Here is a 19,760-nt window from a genome sequence, read left to right on the forward strand (position 1 = left end):
AGGCATGAAAAGTTGAAGAAACTTTCCCAAAGTCATAAAGTGGTAAAGCCAGGATTTGTGTCCAGGCAGTCTAGCTCTATATTCCACACTATTATCCACATGCTAGATGCATGCATAATTGTGTCCTTTTCATTGTATCACATGTGTGTGATTAGTGCACTCACAAAAGGTGCATGTTCTGATGACAAATTGAAATTATCATGGAGTAATCACAGTTCAGGTAGACAAAAATAGAGTCGGGCGGCCATTGAGAATCTGGTCTCAGATACATCTCTGCATCACGGAAAACCTGAACTTTCTTTGAACTGTACCAGACCTAAGGACACCACCAGCTGTATTCAGAATAACGCCTGCCAGCTGCAAACTTATGGTCTCGAGGTCTTCCCTTGTAACTATGCCACTATTTTGGACCCCAACCAATTGTTACTTACCAAGCACCCTTACTTCTTGCCATCTCCAATTATAACTGTTGATACACAATTCATGTAACTATCATTTATAGATTAAACTAAGATTTTGAGATGAGGAGATCATTCCGGATTACGGTTGGCCCTAAATGTACATGTATCCTTATAAGAGAAAAGCAGAAGGAGATTTGACACAGATAGAAGAGAAGGAGGCAGAGGTTGAAGTAACGTGGCTACAGGCTAAGAAGTGCCAGTATCCACCAGAAGCTGGAAAAGTCAAGGAACAGATTTTCCCCTAAATCTTCCAGACGGAGCATGTCCCTGCTGACACCTTCAATTTGGCCCAATGATAAGGATTTTGGACTTCTGGTTTCAGAACTGAGGATTAATGTCTGTTGTTTTAAAGCCACCAAGTTTGTGGCAATGTGTTACAGCAGCTATTGGAAGTGAATACACCCACGTTTACAAATGTAGAACCTGAAACTCAGGGAGAGTAAAAAACTTGTTTAAGACCATACTGCTAGCAGGTGGCCAAACTGGAATTCAAATCCAGGTCTATTGACTTTAAATCCAATGCTCATCCGCGGATGCCTCCTCCCTTACTGAGCTCCTTCCCTCAGTGAGACAGAGAGGATCATAGAAAGAGCAAGACAGAAGTGGTTGTCACCTTTGGGTGCTTATCAGAGACATTAGGGGAACTTTTACAAAATACCACTCTAGGACCCACCCTGGACAACTGAATTAGACTCTTTGGTGGTGGGGCCCAAGTAAAGGTATTTTTAAAAGCTCTCCACGTGATGCTAGGGGCAGCCAAGGTTGAGAACCAGCGGTGCAGTGATTCCAAGTTCATTCCATATATTCATGTTTATGAAAATATTTGTATATTTTTCTACATTTGAATTTGAATTCTATTATTAACTGTTATTGCATCAAGTGCCAGAAACTTACCCTTTGTTAAATTAGGATCTCTCTCTCTCCCTCCTCTTTAGATCCAGGAGATACGTGCAGGACAGATCAGCAGGGAACATCTAGTCCTTGGCATATACTTAACTAAGCTGGCATACACTGATACACCCTCTTCTTGTATGCTCTGGGTCATTTCTCCTTACAGGTCTATCCTTTCTTGTTCTGGCCTGCTGGCTCTCCATGCTTGTCGACATAACTCTCAAGGGTTCAGAAAGCCCTTGTAGACTTTCGCAAATCCTGAGAATATTATTCAGCTCCATCTGTAGGAGTGCACCAGCCTGCCAGAGGTTTCCACCCCTGTGCCATCCCTGTACTCAAGGGATTTTGAATCTCCCTCCAGTGCTCCTTGTTTTAGATTCCAGAATCTCTTTGGGGGTGGAATTGCCTTTTGTCCTGGAGACAGTGGCATTGGCAAGTACACAGCAAGGGGACCTTCCTCAAGGAACCACCAGACAGTGTCTTGCTTCCCTTCTACTCTCCTGCCCATTGTCTCGAGGGGCAAGGTAATTCCAATTCTATTTCTGAGGCATAAACCTTCCTTGAGTCCTACTGGACTTTGACTTAAAGTTCAGTCTCTTGCAATTCAAGGCTCTTAAACTTGCAATTCAAAACCTGTCCTCTGCTGGTCTGCACTATCATTTTTTTCTTTAGGTGATGAATACTTTTATCTAAATGGTGTGAAAGGTAAAGGATTAAAGAAGAAGATTTGAATCTCAGTTGTTATCTCAAATTCTCATCCTGCCACCCAGAATTGGGTTCAACTATTGTGCTGCAACAGCCAAGTAAAAGCTGTGACACTGGGCAAGTTACTTACTGTTTCTGAGCCCCAGTTTTTCTTTATGTAAAATGCAGGATTTGTTGTGAGGATTAATATGCAAATGTATGTTTCTCTCTCTGTTGCCACTGCCATTCAAGGGTGGGCTAGATGAGGTTTCTCCTTCTACCATTACTGAGACTTCAAGAGAACTAAGAGAAATCTTGTGTAAACATCCAGCTGTCCCATGTTGTGTTACTGATCTTCCTTCACCCCCAAACTTTAGTTCAAGAGACTGTATATATCTGGTTAGTTTCTTTCTCTTGCAGAGGTTGGATGTGTAAAATGGAGTAAGATGAAAACCAGAGAATTCTGAAAATGTCTCACGGCAAAATAAAGGATGGGGAAAAAAAGAAAAAAGAAAGAAAATGGATGTAAGAATCTGGCACTAGAAACTAAGTGTTCAGTAGATGGCTGTTATTCATCTTAGCCCTCAGAAGTTTGGGGTAAGCAGAAATGTTGCAAGTTGTTTCTACAGCACTTTGTAATTGTATTAATTCTATAGTTAACAATAGGACAGTTTAGCTAAGGCTTTGCTCTGGGCATTGAAATGTAGAGGGTGTAAACCTTTAATGTTTTTAAAAAACTGTGAAAATTTTAATTTAAAAATTAAATTTCCCTCAGGAAATTTCTTTTGCCTTTCTTCCTGCATACCATCCTACCATTAATCACCTAGTAAAAGGAAGAGACAGACAAAGTGGGAGACTAAAGGTTAAGGATAGGAATGCCATTGTACCTGAAGAACAATTCTTCCTCTCCCCTCTTCCTCAAGGATTCTCCCTCCTACCTCTCCCAACTTAAAAAAAAAAAGCAAACCAAGACCTCAGCGTCTATTTTCCTTAATCACACTCTGCTATCCTTTACTGCTCATTACTAGTTTCTAAGATCCTTGTAGATAAGGACTGCACAAGTTTTTGCTGTGCAAAAAGTAGTTTCTTGATAAAATGATTTCATTTTTTAAGGCTCGTTGTGTAGTGGTGAAGCACTTAGCAGGTATGACGCCATCATCATTTTACCTACCTATCTAGAGGTACAGAGCTCTGAGCACAGCCAAGAAATGCTGTGGGACGAGTTTGCTCCCACCTCCTTGCCTACACTTCCAAAGGAGCTGGGGCCCATGGGACCTGCATGTGCTCTCTCTCACTCCTGCTCCTATTCCCTACTTCTGCTGTTGCTGTTCTCGTTTTTGAGCTAGTATTGCAGAGGGCATGGCAGTGGAGATGTTTTCTTTAATGAATCACCTATGACCGACTTGAAGCTTGTGAAGCCAAGTTAACCCAGTCAGGATCCTAGCCGGGCTATAGCATTACATCTTATTTTAGTATGCTGACTTACTCTGGGTTTACCCACGTGTCCTTTAAATAGCTGGCCTTGGACTCAGATGGTTGGTGGTACTTGGTAGATCAACTACTGTATCTACTGTCAATTAAAAAGAGCTGGCTTGAAAATAAGTATAAGCTCTATTCGTATCTGATGGGATAGCTGTTCCTAACAGAAACCGGTAGGTCTCAATGCTGGGTTTTGGGACATTATCCAGATTTTATTTGATTGGTTAGATTGGGCAGTAGAAAGGTGGAGTAAGAGACATATGAACTGCTAATGTCTGTTTCCCCTCTTCCTGTTTCAAACTGCACAAAATATCAATTAGCGATGAAAGGAGCCTTGAGGTCAGTCCCCGCATGAGTGTCAATGAAACAATAAAGTCTTTAAGAAAGTCCTACCTTTAAGAACCTAAGAGATTTGGGTGGGAGGGGGGAAGGGGGGATGCAAAAAGCTCCTTTCCATTCCCTAATTCAATAGGCTGCTTGTTTTAGATTCACTTTTTCTTTGCACAGTGCTGTTTTGTGGATCGGGTCACTGTGCATCAGAGGTAGGTGCCAGAGCCTGGCTAATGTCTGTCAGCAACGCCCACTTACTCTTAGGTTAAGATCTTGCCCACAGAAATCGCTTTGACACATTTTAAAGCTCACTGTTCAGAGCAGAATAGGCACCCAGTCATTTGTCCAGTGGTCAACTCTTTGGTGGGGCACATGTCATCTCAGGGTTTTCCATGCACAATGTGTGCATGTGATTCACCTGCAGAACTCTAAGAAATACAGATGCCCTGACTCCACTCCTTAGATGGGTTCTGGTGAAAGTATTTTTTAAAAAAGCTTCCCAGGTGATTCTGATACATCCTCTGGGTTGGTAATGTGGATAGCGAATGTTGCCCCCCATTCCACTTACTCAAGGATCAAGCCATCATCAGCCACCGGAGCCCCAGACACACCACCTCCTCTCCTGGGTGTGCCCCGAGGGGAATTCAGGATGGAGAAAAACAGGAAGCATTCTGTGCTCTGGATACTGGCCTAGTTAGTTAAGATGCATTTCTGAGGAATAATTTCAACGAACCCAGATCCTTGCATCTTCCCATACCTAGAAAGGCACTAAAATCATTAACTTGAGATGTCTGCTCTTTGTGATTAGCAGTGATCCTTTTACGTTCGACTACATGTTTTTTTTTCCCCACCAAAAAACTCCTGTACAACCTGGCTCCTCCCTTACATTTTTGGAGCAGTTCCTCAGAGCTGAAAGGTGTCTCCCGGCAACAGTTCTCAGTAACCAGTGGCTGAGCATCTTCTCTTAGAGGACAGAACCGCTCTGTTTTACTCACTGCTGTATCCGAAAGCTCAACTGCAGTGTTTGGCACAAAACCGACACGCAGTTCTTATTTTCTGAATCTTAAAGAGATGAGGCACCTGAGGCTCAGAGAACTTAAGATCACACAGGTGGTGGCGCTAGTCGTCTCCCTATTACATTTCGCTAGGAAAACTTTAGGTTGCTGAGCGATGGCCGAAGGTCGTTTATTGAGGCTGCGGTGAACAGTTACAAAGGTCAAAGTTTGCTCTACGCCGCCAAGCCCAGCTTCTCAGGAGCAATTCCTGCTTTGCCTGCCTGGGGCGAGCCGCCGCAGCAGTTAACCCTAGACTCCGCCCCATGGGCGGGGCCAGGGGCGGTCCGCGTGTCGGGAGCCGCTGCGTCGACAGCCGCCTAGAGCTTCTGCGCCTGCGCGCGGCGCCCAGGAGCCTGGGTCGGACTCAGAAATGGCGGCCTCCATGTTCTACAGCCGGCTCTTGGCTGCCGCCACCCTTAGGAGCCACCGGTCCCGGACGGCGCTGCGGGCCGCTGCCCAGGTATTGCGGCCCAGCCCGCCCTCGCTTTGGGGGTCGGCAGGAGAAAGGGCGAGGTGGGGGACTGGCTCCTGTGGGCGAGGTGTGAGGGGGTCCGGGGCCCGGCTCGGGGTCACTCCGCAGTCGGTGACATTGGGTATCAGGGGGTGCCCCGCCGGGCCGGCGGGCGGCTTGCCCGGGAGTGCTGCCCGCCAGGACTGCGAGCGGGCTCTTGTTTGCGCTTTTCTGTTCCAGGCTTAAGTTTGCGAGGAGCTCCAGCATTCTGGCGAGGTCTGCTCACCCAGTTATTGAGGGGGCGGCGGGGAGCCAGGGTGGGCTCCGTGTGGAGAGGTGGCGGCCGGACGCTTTCTCCTGCTGCTCCGGCGTCCGGCGCGGTGGGCCGAGGTTTCCGCGGCTCCTCTTTGGGGAGGGGGAAAATGCCCTTCAGATGTACTTTTGTGTCTCTTGGAAGCTGTCTCACGTAGGAGTGGCTTCACAGAACCAGCCGTGCTTGCTGACTGGCCTTTTCTGGGACGAGGCCGGGAAGTTTCCCATCTCCGCCAAGTAGTGGTGTACTGTTCTGTTTAATAGCGGTAATGACATGATGTTTACTAGCTTACCAACTGGGGAAATAAGATAGTCTTTTGGAGCACTTCATTTTTGCATGGAATATAGTATAATAGACGCAGGGTGTGTGCGTGTGTGTGTGTATAATAGACGCAGGATGTGTGTGTGTGTGTTTATGATAGACGCAGGGTGTGTGTGTGTGTGTAAGTGTGTAAGTAACGGAGCAAGGGCTTGTGTGCCCGTGGCACAGAAAGCCAAACTGTCAGGGGTTGTTTGCAGCAAAGTAAGCGTTTATTTGCAGCGCGCCAAGCAAGGGAGTGTGAGACAAGACACAAATCCACTACAACTTGGTCTTTGAGTTAGGAGTTGTTTTTAAAGGGGAAGAACAAAGAAGCTGGGATTAATCATTGGCTTGTGTAACTTCTGTGACATTTCTTAATTCTGGTTTCAGAGGGTCAGATTGCCTCCTGTTTATGGTTCTCTGGCCAAATGGTCCATGGCTTGGGGGCCTATTAGCTCATCTTGCCCTGGAGAAACAACCTGAGTTTGTACTTTAATGATGGTATCTGCAATAGCAGTTTTAGTGCATTAATGATGTTATCAACACAGCAATTTTAGTCATATGACTCTGGTTGATTAGTGTTCAGTTAGCACAGAATTGAAGTTGGAGGGGACAAGAAAGGGAATAAGCTTTTGGGTAGAGAGATTAATCATAAGTTCAGTAAGGGAACTTGGTTGTAGGAGGGCTCAGTTGGAGCATTTATTGTAGGCCAGGGACTGTGCCAAGCATTTTACATGTAATCTCTCAGTAGGCTTTTCAGCAACACTGTAAGTCAGTCATTAATTTCCACATCATTGATGGAGAAACCTTGGCTAAGAGAACGAGTAATTTGGTCTAGGTCACCAAGCAGGTGAGGTCATAGCTGAGGCTTAATTCCAGAAGTGTCTGGCTCTAAAACCTGTGTGCTTGAATCTGCGCTACGGTTTTTCCTAGAGCATAAGAATTAATTCTTTCCAACATTGACACTGATAAACTTGTGGAAGGGCATGATTAACTTCCTAAGTCAATTCCAGAATTTTAGGTTGTGTTCTGAAGTAACCTCAGACATGTCATAAATGAATTGATTTAGACTTTTTTTTTTCTTTTTAAAGCTATTCATACTTTCAACCTAGTGAATTCTGTGAGTTTGCTTCCTAATAGGAGAAGTGATACTTTTTTTGGCCTTGAACTTCCCTCTTATGGGTCTTAAAGGGGGCTGTCTAGTTTTTAGAAAATGAGACTTTGGTGAACAAATATGTTTCCATTCTTAACATTGTTTTTATACTTTTGGAAATTTACCTTTAAAAGTCTTTATCTCTCCATATAGAGATGCCTAATATATTGTCTTAAACACCTTCTCTTCCACCCTCACATTAAGTAATATAGCTTTAGAGTTTGGAATCACCTTAGTCTAACCCCTTGCTTTTTTTTAAATTTAATTTTTGTCTTATATTGGAGTATAGTTAATTTACAGTGTTGTGTTAGATTCAGGTGTACAGCTAAGTGATTCAGTTATACATATATCCATTCTTTTTCAAACTCTCTTCCCATACAGGTTATTACAGAATATTGAGTAGAGTTCCCTGTGCTATACAGTAGGTCCTTATTGATTATCTATTTTATATATAGTAGTGTGTATATGTCAATCCCAATCTCCTAATTTATCGCTCCACCTCCCCCCCAACGTTTCGCCTTTGGTAACCATAAGTTTGTTTTCTGTGTCTGTGAGTCTGTTTCTGTTTTGTAAATAAGTTCATTTGTATCAATTTTTTTGTTTTTTAGATTCCGCATGTAAGTGATATGATATGGTATTTGTCTCTCTCTGTCTGACAGACTTCACTTAGTATGATAATCTTTAGGTCCATCCATGTTGCTGCAAATGGCATTATTTCATTCTTTTTTATGGCTGAGTAGTATTTCATTGTATATGTGTACCACATCTTCTTTATCCATTCGTCTTTCAATGGACATTTAGGTTGCTTCCACGTCTTGGCTATTGTAAATGGTGCTGCAGTGAAAATTGGGTCTAACCTCTTGCTTTTGTACATGGGGACATAGAGATGCAGGGCCTAAGGAATCTTGTTCAAGGTCACCGACTGAGTTTAGCAAATTCTCTTAAACGTTTTGTTTAGTTCTCTGACCCTTTTCTAGTTTCTCTGTATCTTTTTTCCAGTGTATATTTGGTAAAAATAGTTCAGGTTAAATAATTTAAGGTATCTTCTTGTTTGTTGTGAATCATACTCCCCAGTAACTACATTTTTCCACTTTTGACTAAGTATTATTTAAACTAGGTATGTGATTGGATAGGTGGTGGGGTAGGAATTTGGCCAGGAATTTGTGGCCTTTTGGCAGTAGGAGTCTTCTAAGTGATAATATCAGGAAAGAAAAATACTTAAATGTGGGAATCTTTGTGATTATGCAGTGATTTGTATTACCAACATAATTCACAGCTGATGATATTTCAAGTTACCACTTCTAGTGGTGCAAGGAAAGGATTATCAAAATATTTCAGATATTTAAAAAAAACTTTAAAGTGGTATAAAAAGCTATCAGCAATACCTTATGAGTACTACTAATTCTTTGTAAATAAAGATATTTGAAAATACATATAGATATCTGAAAGAAACCATAAAAATATACTTAGAGTTTTTTCTTTTTTTTTTTTTTTTGCGGTACGCGGGCCTCTCACTGTCGTGGCCTCTCCCGTTGCGGAGCACAGGCTCCGGACGTGCAGGCTCAGCGGCCATGGCTCAAGGGCCCAGCAGCTCCGTGGCATGTGGGATCTTCCCGGACCGGGGCACGAACCCGTGTCCCCTGCATCGGCAGGCAGACTCTCAACCACTGCACCACCTGGGAAGCCCTATACTTAGAGTTTTGCATCATGGATTTATCCTCAGCCTTTTTTGGAAAAATTTCAAACTGATAGGTATGTTCCAGCCAGTACATTGAACACCCATATTGCCTTCACCTACATTTAACTTTATGCCACATTTGCTTTATCTTTAAAAAAAATTATATGATATGCAGTCATATAATTTATATACATATGTATGTATGTATAAATTATATTCATTTATTTTTGCTGAACCGTTTGAGAGTAAGTTGCAGGTATCATGGCACTTCTTCACCCTTAGATGTTTCAGTGTATGTCTCTTAAGAATAAGGACATTTTCCTAAATAACCACAATATAGTTATCATACTTAGGAAATTTAAAATTGCTGAAATACTTATATCTAGTGTATAAGTCAGATTCACATTTCCCCAGTTGTCCCTAAAGTGTCCTCTATAAATGTTAGATTTTTTTTTTTTTTTTTAACTAGGATCAGGCCTCTATGGTATTTTTTTCTGGTCTGTCCAGCTAATTAGGTGCCACTTAGTGACTGTGATTGCTCTTATATGTGTTGCAGCTGTTTATTTATACATCTGTGAACTCTGTGGTTGGCCTCATTCTTTATGTGTTCCTGGTAGTGTCTGGTATATAGGCATTCAAAAATGTTTCAGTGTATGACTATTTTTGTCAAGCTTATGCTAGGTACTCCCCCTTTCCCCCTTATTTTCATTATTTTGAGGTATAGTTTATGTACAGCAAAGTGCATAATTTATGTACAACTTCAGTGGATAGCTAGATTAATTTTTACGTAGGTGTCCATGTACATGATGGTGTAGCCACCATTCAGATCAAGATATACATACAGTGTTTTTAGCCCTCAGAAGGCACTCTCTTTACCAATACTCACCAACAGAAGGTAACCACTTATTCTGACTTCCATCATTGTATGTTAATTCTGACTGGGTCCGAACTATATAAAAAGAAATCATATATGTATGTATTCTTGTGTCTGTCTTCTTTCCCTTAAAATTATATTTGTGAGATTAATCCATTGTTTTGTGAGCAGTAGGTTTTTTCTTTTTTGCTCTGTAGTATTCTATTATATTAATATACTACAGTTTACCCATTCTTCTATTGATGGGCAATTGAGTCATTTCCATTTTTTTGTCTATATGAATAAGCCTGCTATGAGCATTCTTATATATGCCTTTTGGTAGACTAAGCACTCATTTCTGTTGAGTATATACCCAGGAATGAGATTTCACAAGGTAGATGTATACTGAAGTTTGGGAAGTTGTTGGTTTTTAATATTAAAATGAAACTAAATCAGGGAATTGAGCTACCCAAGAGAAATGTTATCCAGGATTTTAGCTTACCAGATGAATCAGAAATAGCTTGCTATTCTATGTGATAGATTTGTTAGACTAGTGGTTCTCAAACGGTAGCGTGCTTAAGAAGCAGCTGAATAACTGTTTACAAGTGCAGATTTCTTGTGGCCCAGTCCAGAGGCTCTGATTTTGTAGATGAAAGGGGGACCCTGGAATCTGCATTTTTAGAGGCATTCCCAGGTAATTTTGATGCAGACTTTTCTCTTTAAGAATCAGACTGTTTTGTATAAGATTTCTTTGAATTCAGTTTTTATGATACTGTTTCGTATGTACAACGTTTCAGTATTCTGTATTCTGTGTGGAGATAATGGGAATGTATGGGTGGATAACACTTAAATGTGTGATTCCAGTGCAGTTTTCCAAGGCTTTCATAGCACTTAATTTGTTCTACATATTGCCATATAAAGTTGATAGGATTGAGGAGTTTGAAAAAAGGGAGGGAGGTGTTTCTGTGTGTTGTTAATGATGGGCTAAGACTAGGCTCTGACTTAGTGGAGCTTTGCGACCGTAGATGCTAGAGATCTTCCTGATTGCATCCTTCCTTCAATAGTTCTCATTGTTGTGGCCTTGCCACCGGTGGCTGACAGCTCTCATACTCATTTGTCTTTCATCAGTGACTTATTCAGCTGGTAGAGGGACACCTTATTTGTTTCCTACTTATTTCTTTTTGAAAAAATAATTCTTACTCAGCTCTACTGAGGGATATTTTAGTGGAGAAAACTCCTCCAGCTGTATGAAATAGCACTTCTTATTTTTTTATTTTCTATCTCCTTACTCTTACTACTACTGTTTGATGTATTTTGTTTATTGTCTCTGCCTCCTCCTCCCCCCGACACACAAATACACACTAGATTGTAAGCTTTAGGTGCAAGGGTTTCGTTGGGTTCACCTCAATATTTCCAGTGTCTAGGTGCTCAGTAAGTTTTTGAATGAATGAATGTTCTACGTAGATTGAAAAAGGGAAGTTTGTAGGGCATTTCTTTCTTGGAAGCTTTCGCAGTCCAGTTGTGAAGGACATACACCTGAACTGGGTTTGTAAAGGAGACACCAGTTAAAGGAATCATTTAGAAGGAATGCATTAAAGATGATGTTGCACATTGGTTCTCTGAGCTGTAATTTGCAGACTGTTAGATGGAGAGTTTCATGGAGGAAGTTTACTAGAAAGTGATCTCTGGATCAACAACTGCGGGAGAGTGAAGGAAGGAGGACTGAATAGAGGGAGTCATAGAACTGTGGTGCAGTGCATTGGGGACCTCTGCTCTTCCTGTGGAAGGTCTGCAGCTAGGATGGTCCTGAATTGTCCCAAATTGGGGTGAGGTGCCAGGTCTTTACATCCTTCCCTTAACCCTCATTGGCCAGTCATTGGCTGCAGGCTGACAGTGGGAAAGGAGGTATGACTTAAGTCAGGGAGGCTCCAGTGAGGGGACTCAGCTGAGACCTGTCAGCTGCCAACACTCCCAGCAGCTGGGCTATGAATGCCTTGGTCCCAAGGGAGGATCTGGGCAGCACACCACAATGTGCACTACAGATGAAGTAGGGGTTTGAGCTTTGAATGCATGAAAGCTTAATGCTACCAAATCATTCAGTTATCTCTGGTGTCAGGCAATTTGTTAGGTGCCGGAGGAAGGGTGGAGAGAAGAAAGATGGGAAGGATTTTTGATTTGGTGGAAATAGGAGATTGGTTTTAGATCTGCGAAATTTGGCGTTGAGGTAGAAATGCTCTGTAGATCATTAGAGATGCGGTAGTAAAGCTCACATAAAAGATAAGGACTAGAGGTGATGAGGAAATAGTTAAAACTACAAGGGTAACATCTGATATTAGCTAGTAGATTAGCTCTTAGTTTTATGTTGTAATTTACTCTGAATATTATATTTTGATGTCTTAATATAACAATTTTGTTATAGTTTTGAAGAACGGAGTACTCTAAAGTATTTTGAGAAGGTGTTTTTAACAAGAATTACTGCTAAATCACTCTCTGTATAAATATGTCCCCAATTTCTCTAGGTTCTGGGAAGTTCTGGATTATTTAACAACCATGGACTCCAAATACAGCAGCAACAGCAAAGGAATCTCTCACTACATGAATACCTGAGTATGGAATTGTTGCAAGAAGCTGGCGTCTCCATTCCCAAAGGACACGTGGCTAAGTCACCAGATGAGGCTTATGCAATTGCCAAAAAATTAGGTACTAAATTAAGAAAAACTTATGCCATCTCGACATGGGATATTTGATAAGATATGAACTTTACTTTTGGTTTAATAACAACTTTTGGCTTTTATTTTATATTTAAAAAATAAGTTTTATTAACGTAAAAGAGAAGGTGGAACTTATGATTTTTGGCATTCTAAAATTATTATGAGATTATTCTGCGCCCCGTAGTGCTGATAACTTAAGAATCAAAGCTTCAGGAAGCTGAAGTCCTGTTTTTTTTTTTACATCTTTATTGGAGTATAATTGCTTTACAATGGTGTGTTAGTTTCTGCTTTATAACAAAGTGAATCAGTTATACATATACATATGTTCCCATATCTCTTCCCTCTTGTGTCTCCCTCCCTCCCACCCTCCCTATCCCACCCCTCCAGGCGGTCACAAAGCACCGAGCTGATCTCCGCTATGCGGCTGCTTCCCACTAGCTATCTACCTTACGTTTGGTAGTGTATATATGTCCATGCCTCTCTCTCGCTTTGTCACAGCTTACCCTTCCCCCTCCCCATATCCTCAAGTCCATTCTCTAGTAGATCTGTGTCTTTATTCCTGTCTTACCCCTAGGTTCTTCATGACATTTTTTTTTTCTTAAATTCCATATATGTGTGTTAGCATACGGTATTTGTCTTTCTCTTTCTGACTTATGAAGTCCTGTTTTTAGTTACAACTATGGGGAAGAAAATTCTGGCTGTGATGATTCTTCAGGGAAATGGTGACAGAAAATCTTACCTGTATATGCGATTGTAAAGAGAGGTCCAGTATTTCTCCCGTCTTTTTTTTTGGACATGAAAAATAGAGAGCCAGAAGGGCGAAAAAAGAAGTTGAGCATTAGAATGTAAGCTCTATAAGAGCAGGGTTTGTTTGTCTTATTTTGTTCACTGATATATCCCAACCTCTTAGAAGAGGGCCTGACGCTTAGGTAATCAATAAATGTTAATATCGTTAAATGAATTAAATAGTTGCCTATGTTTATTAGATTATTTTATTGATAACAGAAACAATAGGTTTTGTTAATTTGAATTTATATTAATCTTTTAATTAAAAAATAAATTTTGAGTTTGGAAAGTATGCTTCACTTTATATTTTTAAGGATTTAATAAGAGAACATGATAATGAGTAATGTAATAGCTATACACTGCATTTTCTTCGTAGTAGTATTTAAAATCCCACCAATTTTATGTAGATTACCAAAATTAATCTCTTTTGTATGTACATTTGATTAATATGGTTTTAAATGTGCTTTGGTGGAGACTTTTATTAGTTTTTCAAGAAAGATGTGGAACATTTTAAACTGTTTAAAATTGTAAAAGTCTTCATCTCTATTTGTACTTACTTGTTTCTACAATGGGTTTTTCTTTCAAAAGTGAGAGCATGTAGAAGATCAGAAAGTTGTCATATATTATATGATATGTTTTTGAATGAGGTAGCCTTGATTTCCTTGACTTGGAAGCATGATTTTTTTTTTTAAACATCTTTACTGGAGTATAATTGCTTTACAATGTTGTGTTAGTTTCTGCTGTATAACAAAGTGAATCAGCTATATGTATACATATATCCCCATATCCTCTCCCTCTTGCGTCTCCCTCCCACCCTCCCTATCCCACCACTCTAGGTGGTCACAAAGCACTGAGCTGTTCTCCCTGTGTGATGCAGCTGCTTCCCACTAGCTATCTGTTTTACATTTGGTAGTGTAAATATGTCAAGGAAGCATGATTTTTAATTTACAGTTTTGTTTATTGTTAATCAGAGAAACAATTTTTTTTTTTTAAGGACTGATGGTTTTATTTATTTAGTACAGAATCCCAGGAGTGAAACTGCTGGCTTGAAGGGCGTATACATACTTACTTACTTACTTAATTTATTTAACATCTTTATTGGAGTATAATTGCTTTACAATGGTATGTTAGTTTCTGCTTTATAACAAAGTGAATCAGCTATACATATACATATATCCCCATATCTCCTCCCTCTTGTGTCTCCCTCCCATTCTCCCTATCCCACCCCTGTAGGTGGTCACAAAGCACCGAGCTGATCCCCCTGTGCTATATGGCCACTTCCCACTACCTGTCTGTTTTACATTTGGTAGTGTATATATGTCCATGCCACTATCTCACTTCGTCCCAGCTTACCCTTCCCCCTCCCCGTGTCCTCAAGTCCATTGTCTATATCTTTATTCCTGTCCTGCCCCTAGGTTCTTCAGAACCATTTTTTTTTTAAGATGCCATATATATGTGTTAGCATATGGGATTTGTTTTTCTCTTTCTGACGTAATTCACTCGGTATGACAGTCTCTAGGTCCATCCACCTCACTACAAATAACTCAGTTTCGTTTCTTTTTATGGCTGAGTAGTATTCCATTGTATATATGTGCTACATCTTCTTTATCCATTCATCTGTCGATGGACACTTAGGTTGCTTCCATGTCCTGGCTGTTTAAGTAGTACTGCAATGAACATTGTGGTACATGACTCATTTTGAATTATGGTTTTCTCAGGGTATATGCCCAGTAGTGGGATTGCTGGGTCGTATGGTAGTTCTGTTTTTACTTTTATAAGGAACCTCCATACTGTTCTCCATAGTGGCTGTATCAATTTACATTCGCACCAACAGTGCAAGAGGGTTCCATTTTCTCCACACCCTCGCCAGCATTTATTGTTTGTAGATTTTTTGATGATGACCATTCTGACCGGTGTGAGTTGATACCTCATTGTAGTTTCGATTTGCATTTCTCTAGTGATTAGTGATGTTGAGCATCCTTTCATGTGTTTGTTGGCAATCTGTATATCTTCTTTGGAGAAATGTCTATTTAGGTCTTCTGCCCATTTTTGGATTGGGTTGTTTGTTTTTTTGATATTGAGCTGCATGAGCTTCTTGTAAATTTTGGAGATTAATCCTTTGTCAGTTGATTCATTTGCAAATATTTTCTCCCATTTTGAGGGTTGTCTTTTCATCTTGTTTATGTTTTCCTTTGCTGTGTAAAAGCTTTTAAGTTTCATTATGTCCCATTTGTTTTTGTTTTTATTTCCATTCCTCTAGGAGGTGGGTCAAAACGATCTTGCTGTGATTTATGTCATAGAGTGTTCTGCCTATGTTTTCCTCAAAGAGTTTTATAGTATCTGGCCTTACATTTAGGTCTTTAATCCATTTTTAGTTTATTTTTGTGTATGGTGTTAGGGAGTGTTCTAATTTCATTCTTTTACTCGTAGCTGTCCAGTTTTCCCAGCACCACGTATTGAAGAGGCTGTCTTTTCTCCATTGTATATTCTTGTCTCCTTTATCAAAGATAAGGTGACCGTGTGTGTGTGTGTGTGTGTGTGTGTGTGTGTGTGTGTGTGGGTGGGGTATCTCTGGGCTTTCTATCCTGTTCCATTGATCTATATTTCTGTTTTTGTGCCAGTACCATACTGTCTTGATTACTGTAGCTTTGTAGTATAGTCTGAAGTCTGGGAGCCTGATTCCTGCAGCTCTGTTTTTCTTTCTCAAGATTGCTTTGGCTATTCGGGGTCTTTTGTGTTTCCATACAAATTGTGAAATTTTTTGTTCTAGTTCTGTGAAAAATGCCATTGGTGGTTTGATAGGGATTGCATTGAATCTGTAGATTGCTTGGGTAGTATAGTCATTTTCACAATGTTGATTCTTCCAGTCCAAGAACATGGTATATCTCTCCATCTATTTGTATCATCTTTAATTTCTTTCATCAGTGTCTTATAGTTCTCTGCATACAGGTCTTTTGTCTCCTTAGGTAGGTTTATTCCTTGGTATTTTATTCTTTTTGTTGCAGTGGTAAATGGGAGTGTTCCTTAATTTCACTTTCACATTATTCATCATTAGTGTATAGGAATGCAAGAGATTTCTGGGCATTAATTTTGTATCCTACTACTTTACCAAATTCATTGATTAGCTCTAGTAGTTTTCTGGTAGCATCTTTAGGGTTCTCTATGTATAGTACCATGTCATCTGCACACAGTGACAGCTTTACTTCTCCTTTTCCGATTTGTATTCCTTTTATTTGTTTTTCTTCTCTGCTGTGGCTAAAACTTCCAAAGCTATGTTGAACAATAGTGGTGGGAGTGGACAACCTTGTCTTGTTCCTGATGTTAGAGGAAATGGTTACAGTTTTTCACCATTGAGAATGATGTTGGCTGTGGGTTTGTCATATATGGCCTTTACTATGTTGAGGTAAGTTCCCTCTATGCCTACTTTCTGGAGGGTTTTTTTCATAAATGGGTGTTGAATTTTGTCAAAAGCTTAGGAAAACAATTCTTTTTATTCAGATTACAAGCAAGCTTCTTTTTATTCAGCAAAAGCCTTATGTAAATTCATACTACTTTTGCTGAAATTTTTGTTAATTAATGGTGTCTTGTAGTTTGAACTTGTCCATGGTAAAAGATGTACCTCATTTTAACCTTTAAAATTCTATCTATGTTAGAGGCTCTTAAGGGTCAAGACTTTAAGAAAACTCATGATTGTATTTCTGTAGTATTTCTTGCAAAGGCACTTTATTAACCACCTTCTTGAGATTCAATCTTATACATATGACCTAAATGTTAATTTCTAAAGAAGACCCAGCTAAATAAGAAGGAAAATTTGGAAATGTAATTGAGAAAGTATAAGGTTTTCTTATCCTACTCTTCTATCCTTAAGGATGAATTTCAGACCCTTGACTTTGTTCTTTTATTTTGTTAGTTTAATCTCTTGAGTGATGCATATTTTGTTTACGAGTTCTTTCCTTCTTAATAATGCTGAAGGCATAAACTGTTTTTCATACCACTGATTAAAGGGCCTGATTTAATGAAGTCAGTGAAAGCTAGTATTTCTTTTTTTATTTCCAAATTATTATAATTGGTTTTCTTAATTAGTTTTCCATGTTTTCTCATTTAGTCAAATTTCACTATTTTGTCAGAAAAAAATAATTTGTGTACAAACTTTTTCATAAAATGAGTAGGATTTATTCAGATGCCAGTTTCTTGATTTCTTTACTCATTGTAAAAATCTTTAATGATTTTTAGCTGTAGAAAAAGGAATAGTTAATATATATAGGATATACTGTAACTGTGAGTATTTCTGGCAAGTTCTCTGGAACCAGGACTTACAAGTAGTAAGGAGCAGATAGGCAGCTCTGATTTTCAGCTCCTTGGAACAGAATGTATCTTGTTTATCTAGAAAGTGTGTCTTTGTCAAAGAAGGCTGCAAATGATGATTGTAGTATGGGAGTGGGATTAGTGACTAATTAAGGACCTTTAAATCTAGAGGAGCAGAAATACTACTTTTTAAAAGCTGTATTTCCTAGCTACTTTGAGGATGTTGAGCCAGTTGGTTTTTTTTTTGTGGTGAGTCATTAATATCAGAAGATATTGATTATGGGATATAATTGCACAGGGTGTGATATGAGGTGCCCTAGAAATATACCTGGTTTTTTCCATCTAGCTAGCAATTCCCAGTGCTGACTTTGGCTAATTTTTGCTTCTCAGTTACTGCAAAATTCATAAAATGTTAATTCCCATTTATTTAAAAAGTCTTATCTCATCAAGCAATATACTAGGGCATAAATGCATTACAGGTGTGACAAACTATTGCTTGTCGTTGTGGGTGGCAAGAGAAGCTGAGTTAACATGGAGACTGGGGCCACTGAGCCCTATAGCTGGTAATTCCTCCCAAAATAGCTCTGACCTCTTTCCCCAGGATTCCCTACAAATTCTGTCATTTTCTGTGTGTGTCATAACGTGACAAAAGTTGGAAAACACTGTCCTGGAGGCAAGTTTTACCTGCTGTGAATAACTGAAGTTAGGGATGGAAGAATGGTTAGAAAGAAATCTAATTCCAATATTTTAAAAGACTGTATGAGTCCACAAATGAAGGTTGATGAGCTGGAAGATCATGGAGACGTTTCTGGAATGGATTATCAAAGGGATGGTTGTTAAGCACAGAGAAATGAAGTAGTTATAATTTGGGGTCAGTTCTAAGAGCAGATTCCCACCTCCTTCTTGTAGTTACAAGAAAATATGATTTCAGTAAGGCATTTGGCAGAGTTCTTATGATTTCCCTATTGACTGTGGAAATATAGTTTGGATTCTACTATAGTTAACATAGAATTTCTCTCTGGGTGAATAAACATGCAGAGGGTGTCGATTAATGAATGTCAGCCCAGAGGGAGATTTCTAATGGCATGCAGTAGGACTTTGCCTTCTTTTTCCTTTTTCCAGTGTTTTATTAGATGACTGTAAATGAGGAATACTTACAACATTTGTGAATGACTAAAGCTAGGAGGGATGGTGAATATATTTTAAAGACAATCTTGGGATCCATAAATGATCTTGTCTGGCTAGAGCAAAGGGCGAAATCTAGCAAGACTGATTTGCTCATCGTTGTATCTACAACTCCAGTGCAGTGTCTGGTATGTAGATGTAACTGTTGACTGAATTAATGGAATTGAATAAAATCTTTGTTTTAGTCAGTTGTCCTCAGATTTATCTTCTAATTCTTCTCCCTGTCTTGATAGTTGATGAGATTGTATGTCATTACTTTTTTTTGTTTTTCTTTTGTTGTGAAGGTCTTTTTTATTTTATTTTAAAAATATTTATTTATTTATTTATTTAGGCTGTGTCAGGTCTTAGTTGAAGCACATGGACTTCTTAGTTATGGCATGTGAACTCTTAGTTGCGGCATGCATGCGGGATCTGGTTCCCTGGCCAGGGTGGACCACCAGGGAAGTCCCCGTGAAGGGCTTTTTTAGAAGGAATTTTTGAAGAATCATCTGTGCCCTTAACGGAGTTTATTTTCTTAAAAAAAGAAAATTGACACTTTAGGGAAGAGCCTTCTTCTTATAAAATGTTTTTGAAAAAATAGAGCTTCATTACTCTTACTTAATAGCTCAGTATGTTAAGTTCCTAGCTTAATTAATAGGAATGTTTGAATTTAGCCCAGCAGAGCACCAGTTTAACTGTTGTCCATTTTTACATTACATTTACACTGTTTGGATTATAGGTATCCTTTTTGGAGATAAATGAATATTGCTGAAGTACTAGAAAACTGACTTGACAGGTAACCAGAAACAGGTAGAATGACTAGTGGCTGCTCCTTTTAGTTCGGGCATGAACTCTCTAATTTGCCATAGTCCCTGAGACTACTTGTTGTCTTCTCAGTAAGAAAATTATTGTTACTTTTAAGGAAATTTCTAAACTTTCTCTAATCTTCATCTGATATTAGTTGTGGCACTTGGGAATGGTGGGGACTATGGCAAATTGAAATGATGTCTTGTGTAACAAGGCACTTGCGGTCAGTTCCAGTTGCAGGGCCCAGGATTTCCAGTTCTGTGTTTCTCAAGAGCAGTGGAAGATCTAGATTCATAAGAATTCTCTTGATTTCTAAATGTTCTTTTATTTATCATTCAG

General features: G+C 39.6%; 1 protein-coding gene across 2 annotated transcripts in view; it reads left to right on the plus strand.

Moving 5' to 3' along the window:
- Positions 1-5,213: 5,213 nt before the first annotated feature.
- Positions 5,214-19,760, plus strand: part of SUCLA2 (succinate-CoA ligase ADP-forming subunit beta) — a 48,020-nt gene continuing 33,473 nt past the window's right edge. Inside the window, exons 1-2 of one of the 2 annotated variants that reach the window (XM_030882276.2) lie at positions 5,214-5,360; positions 12,168-12,348. In XM_030882276.2, coding sequence (XP_030738136.1) covers positions 5,271-5,360; positions 12,168-12,348 — 271 coding nt within the window. In that variant the 5' untranslated portion in view covers positions 5,214-5,270. Of the gene's footprint in view, positions 5,361-8,727; positions 8,870-12,167; positions 12,349-19,760 lie in introns of those variants that run through there. The other variant, XM_030882279.2, reaches the window with a different exon arrangement.

Source organism: Globicephala melas, chromosome 18 (assembly GCF_963455315.2).
Source record: "Globicephala melas chromosome 18, mGloMel1.2, whole genome shotgun sequence".
Lineage (NCBI taxonomy): Eukaryota > Metazoa > Chordata > Mammalia > Artiodactyla > Delphinidae > Globicephala > Globicephala melas.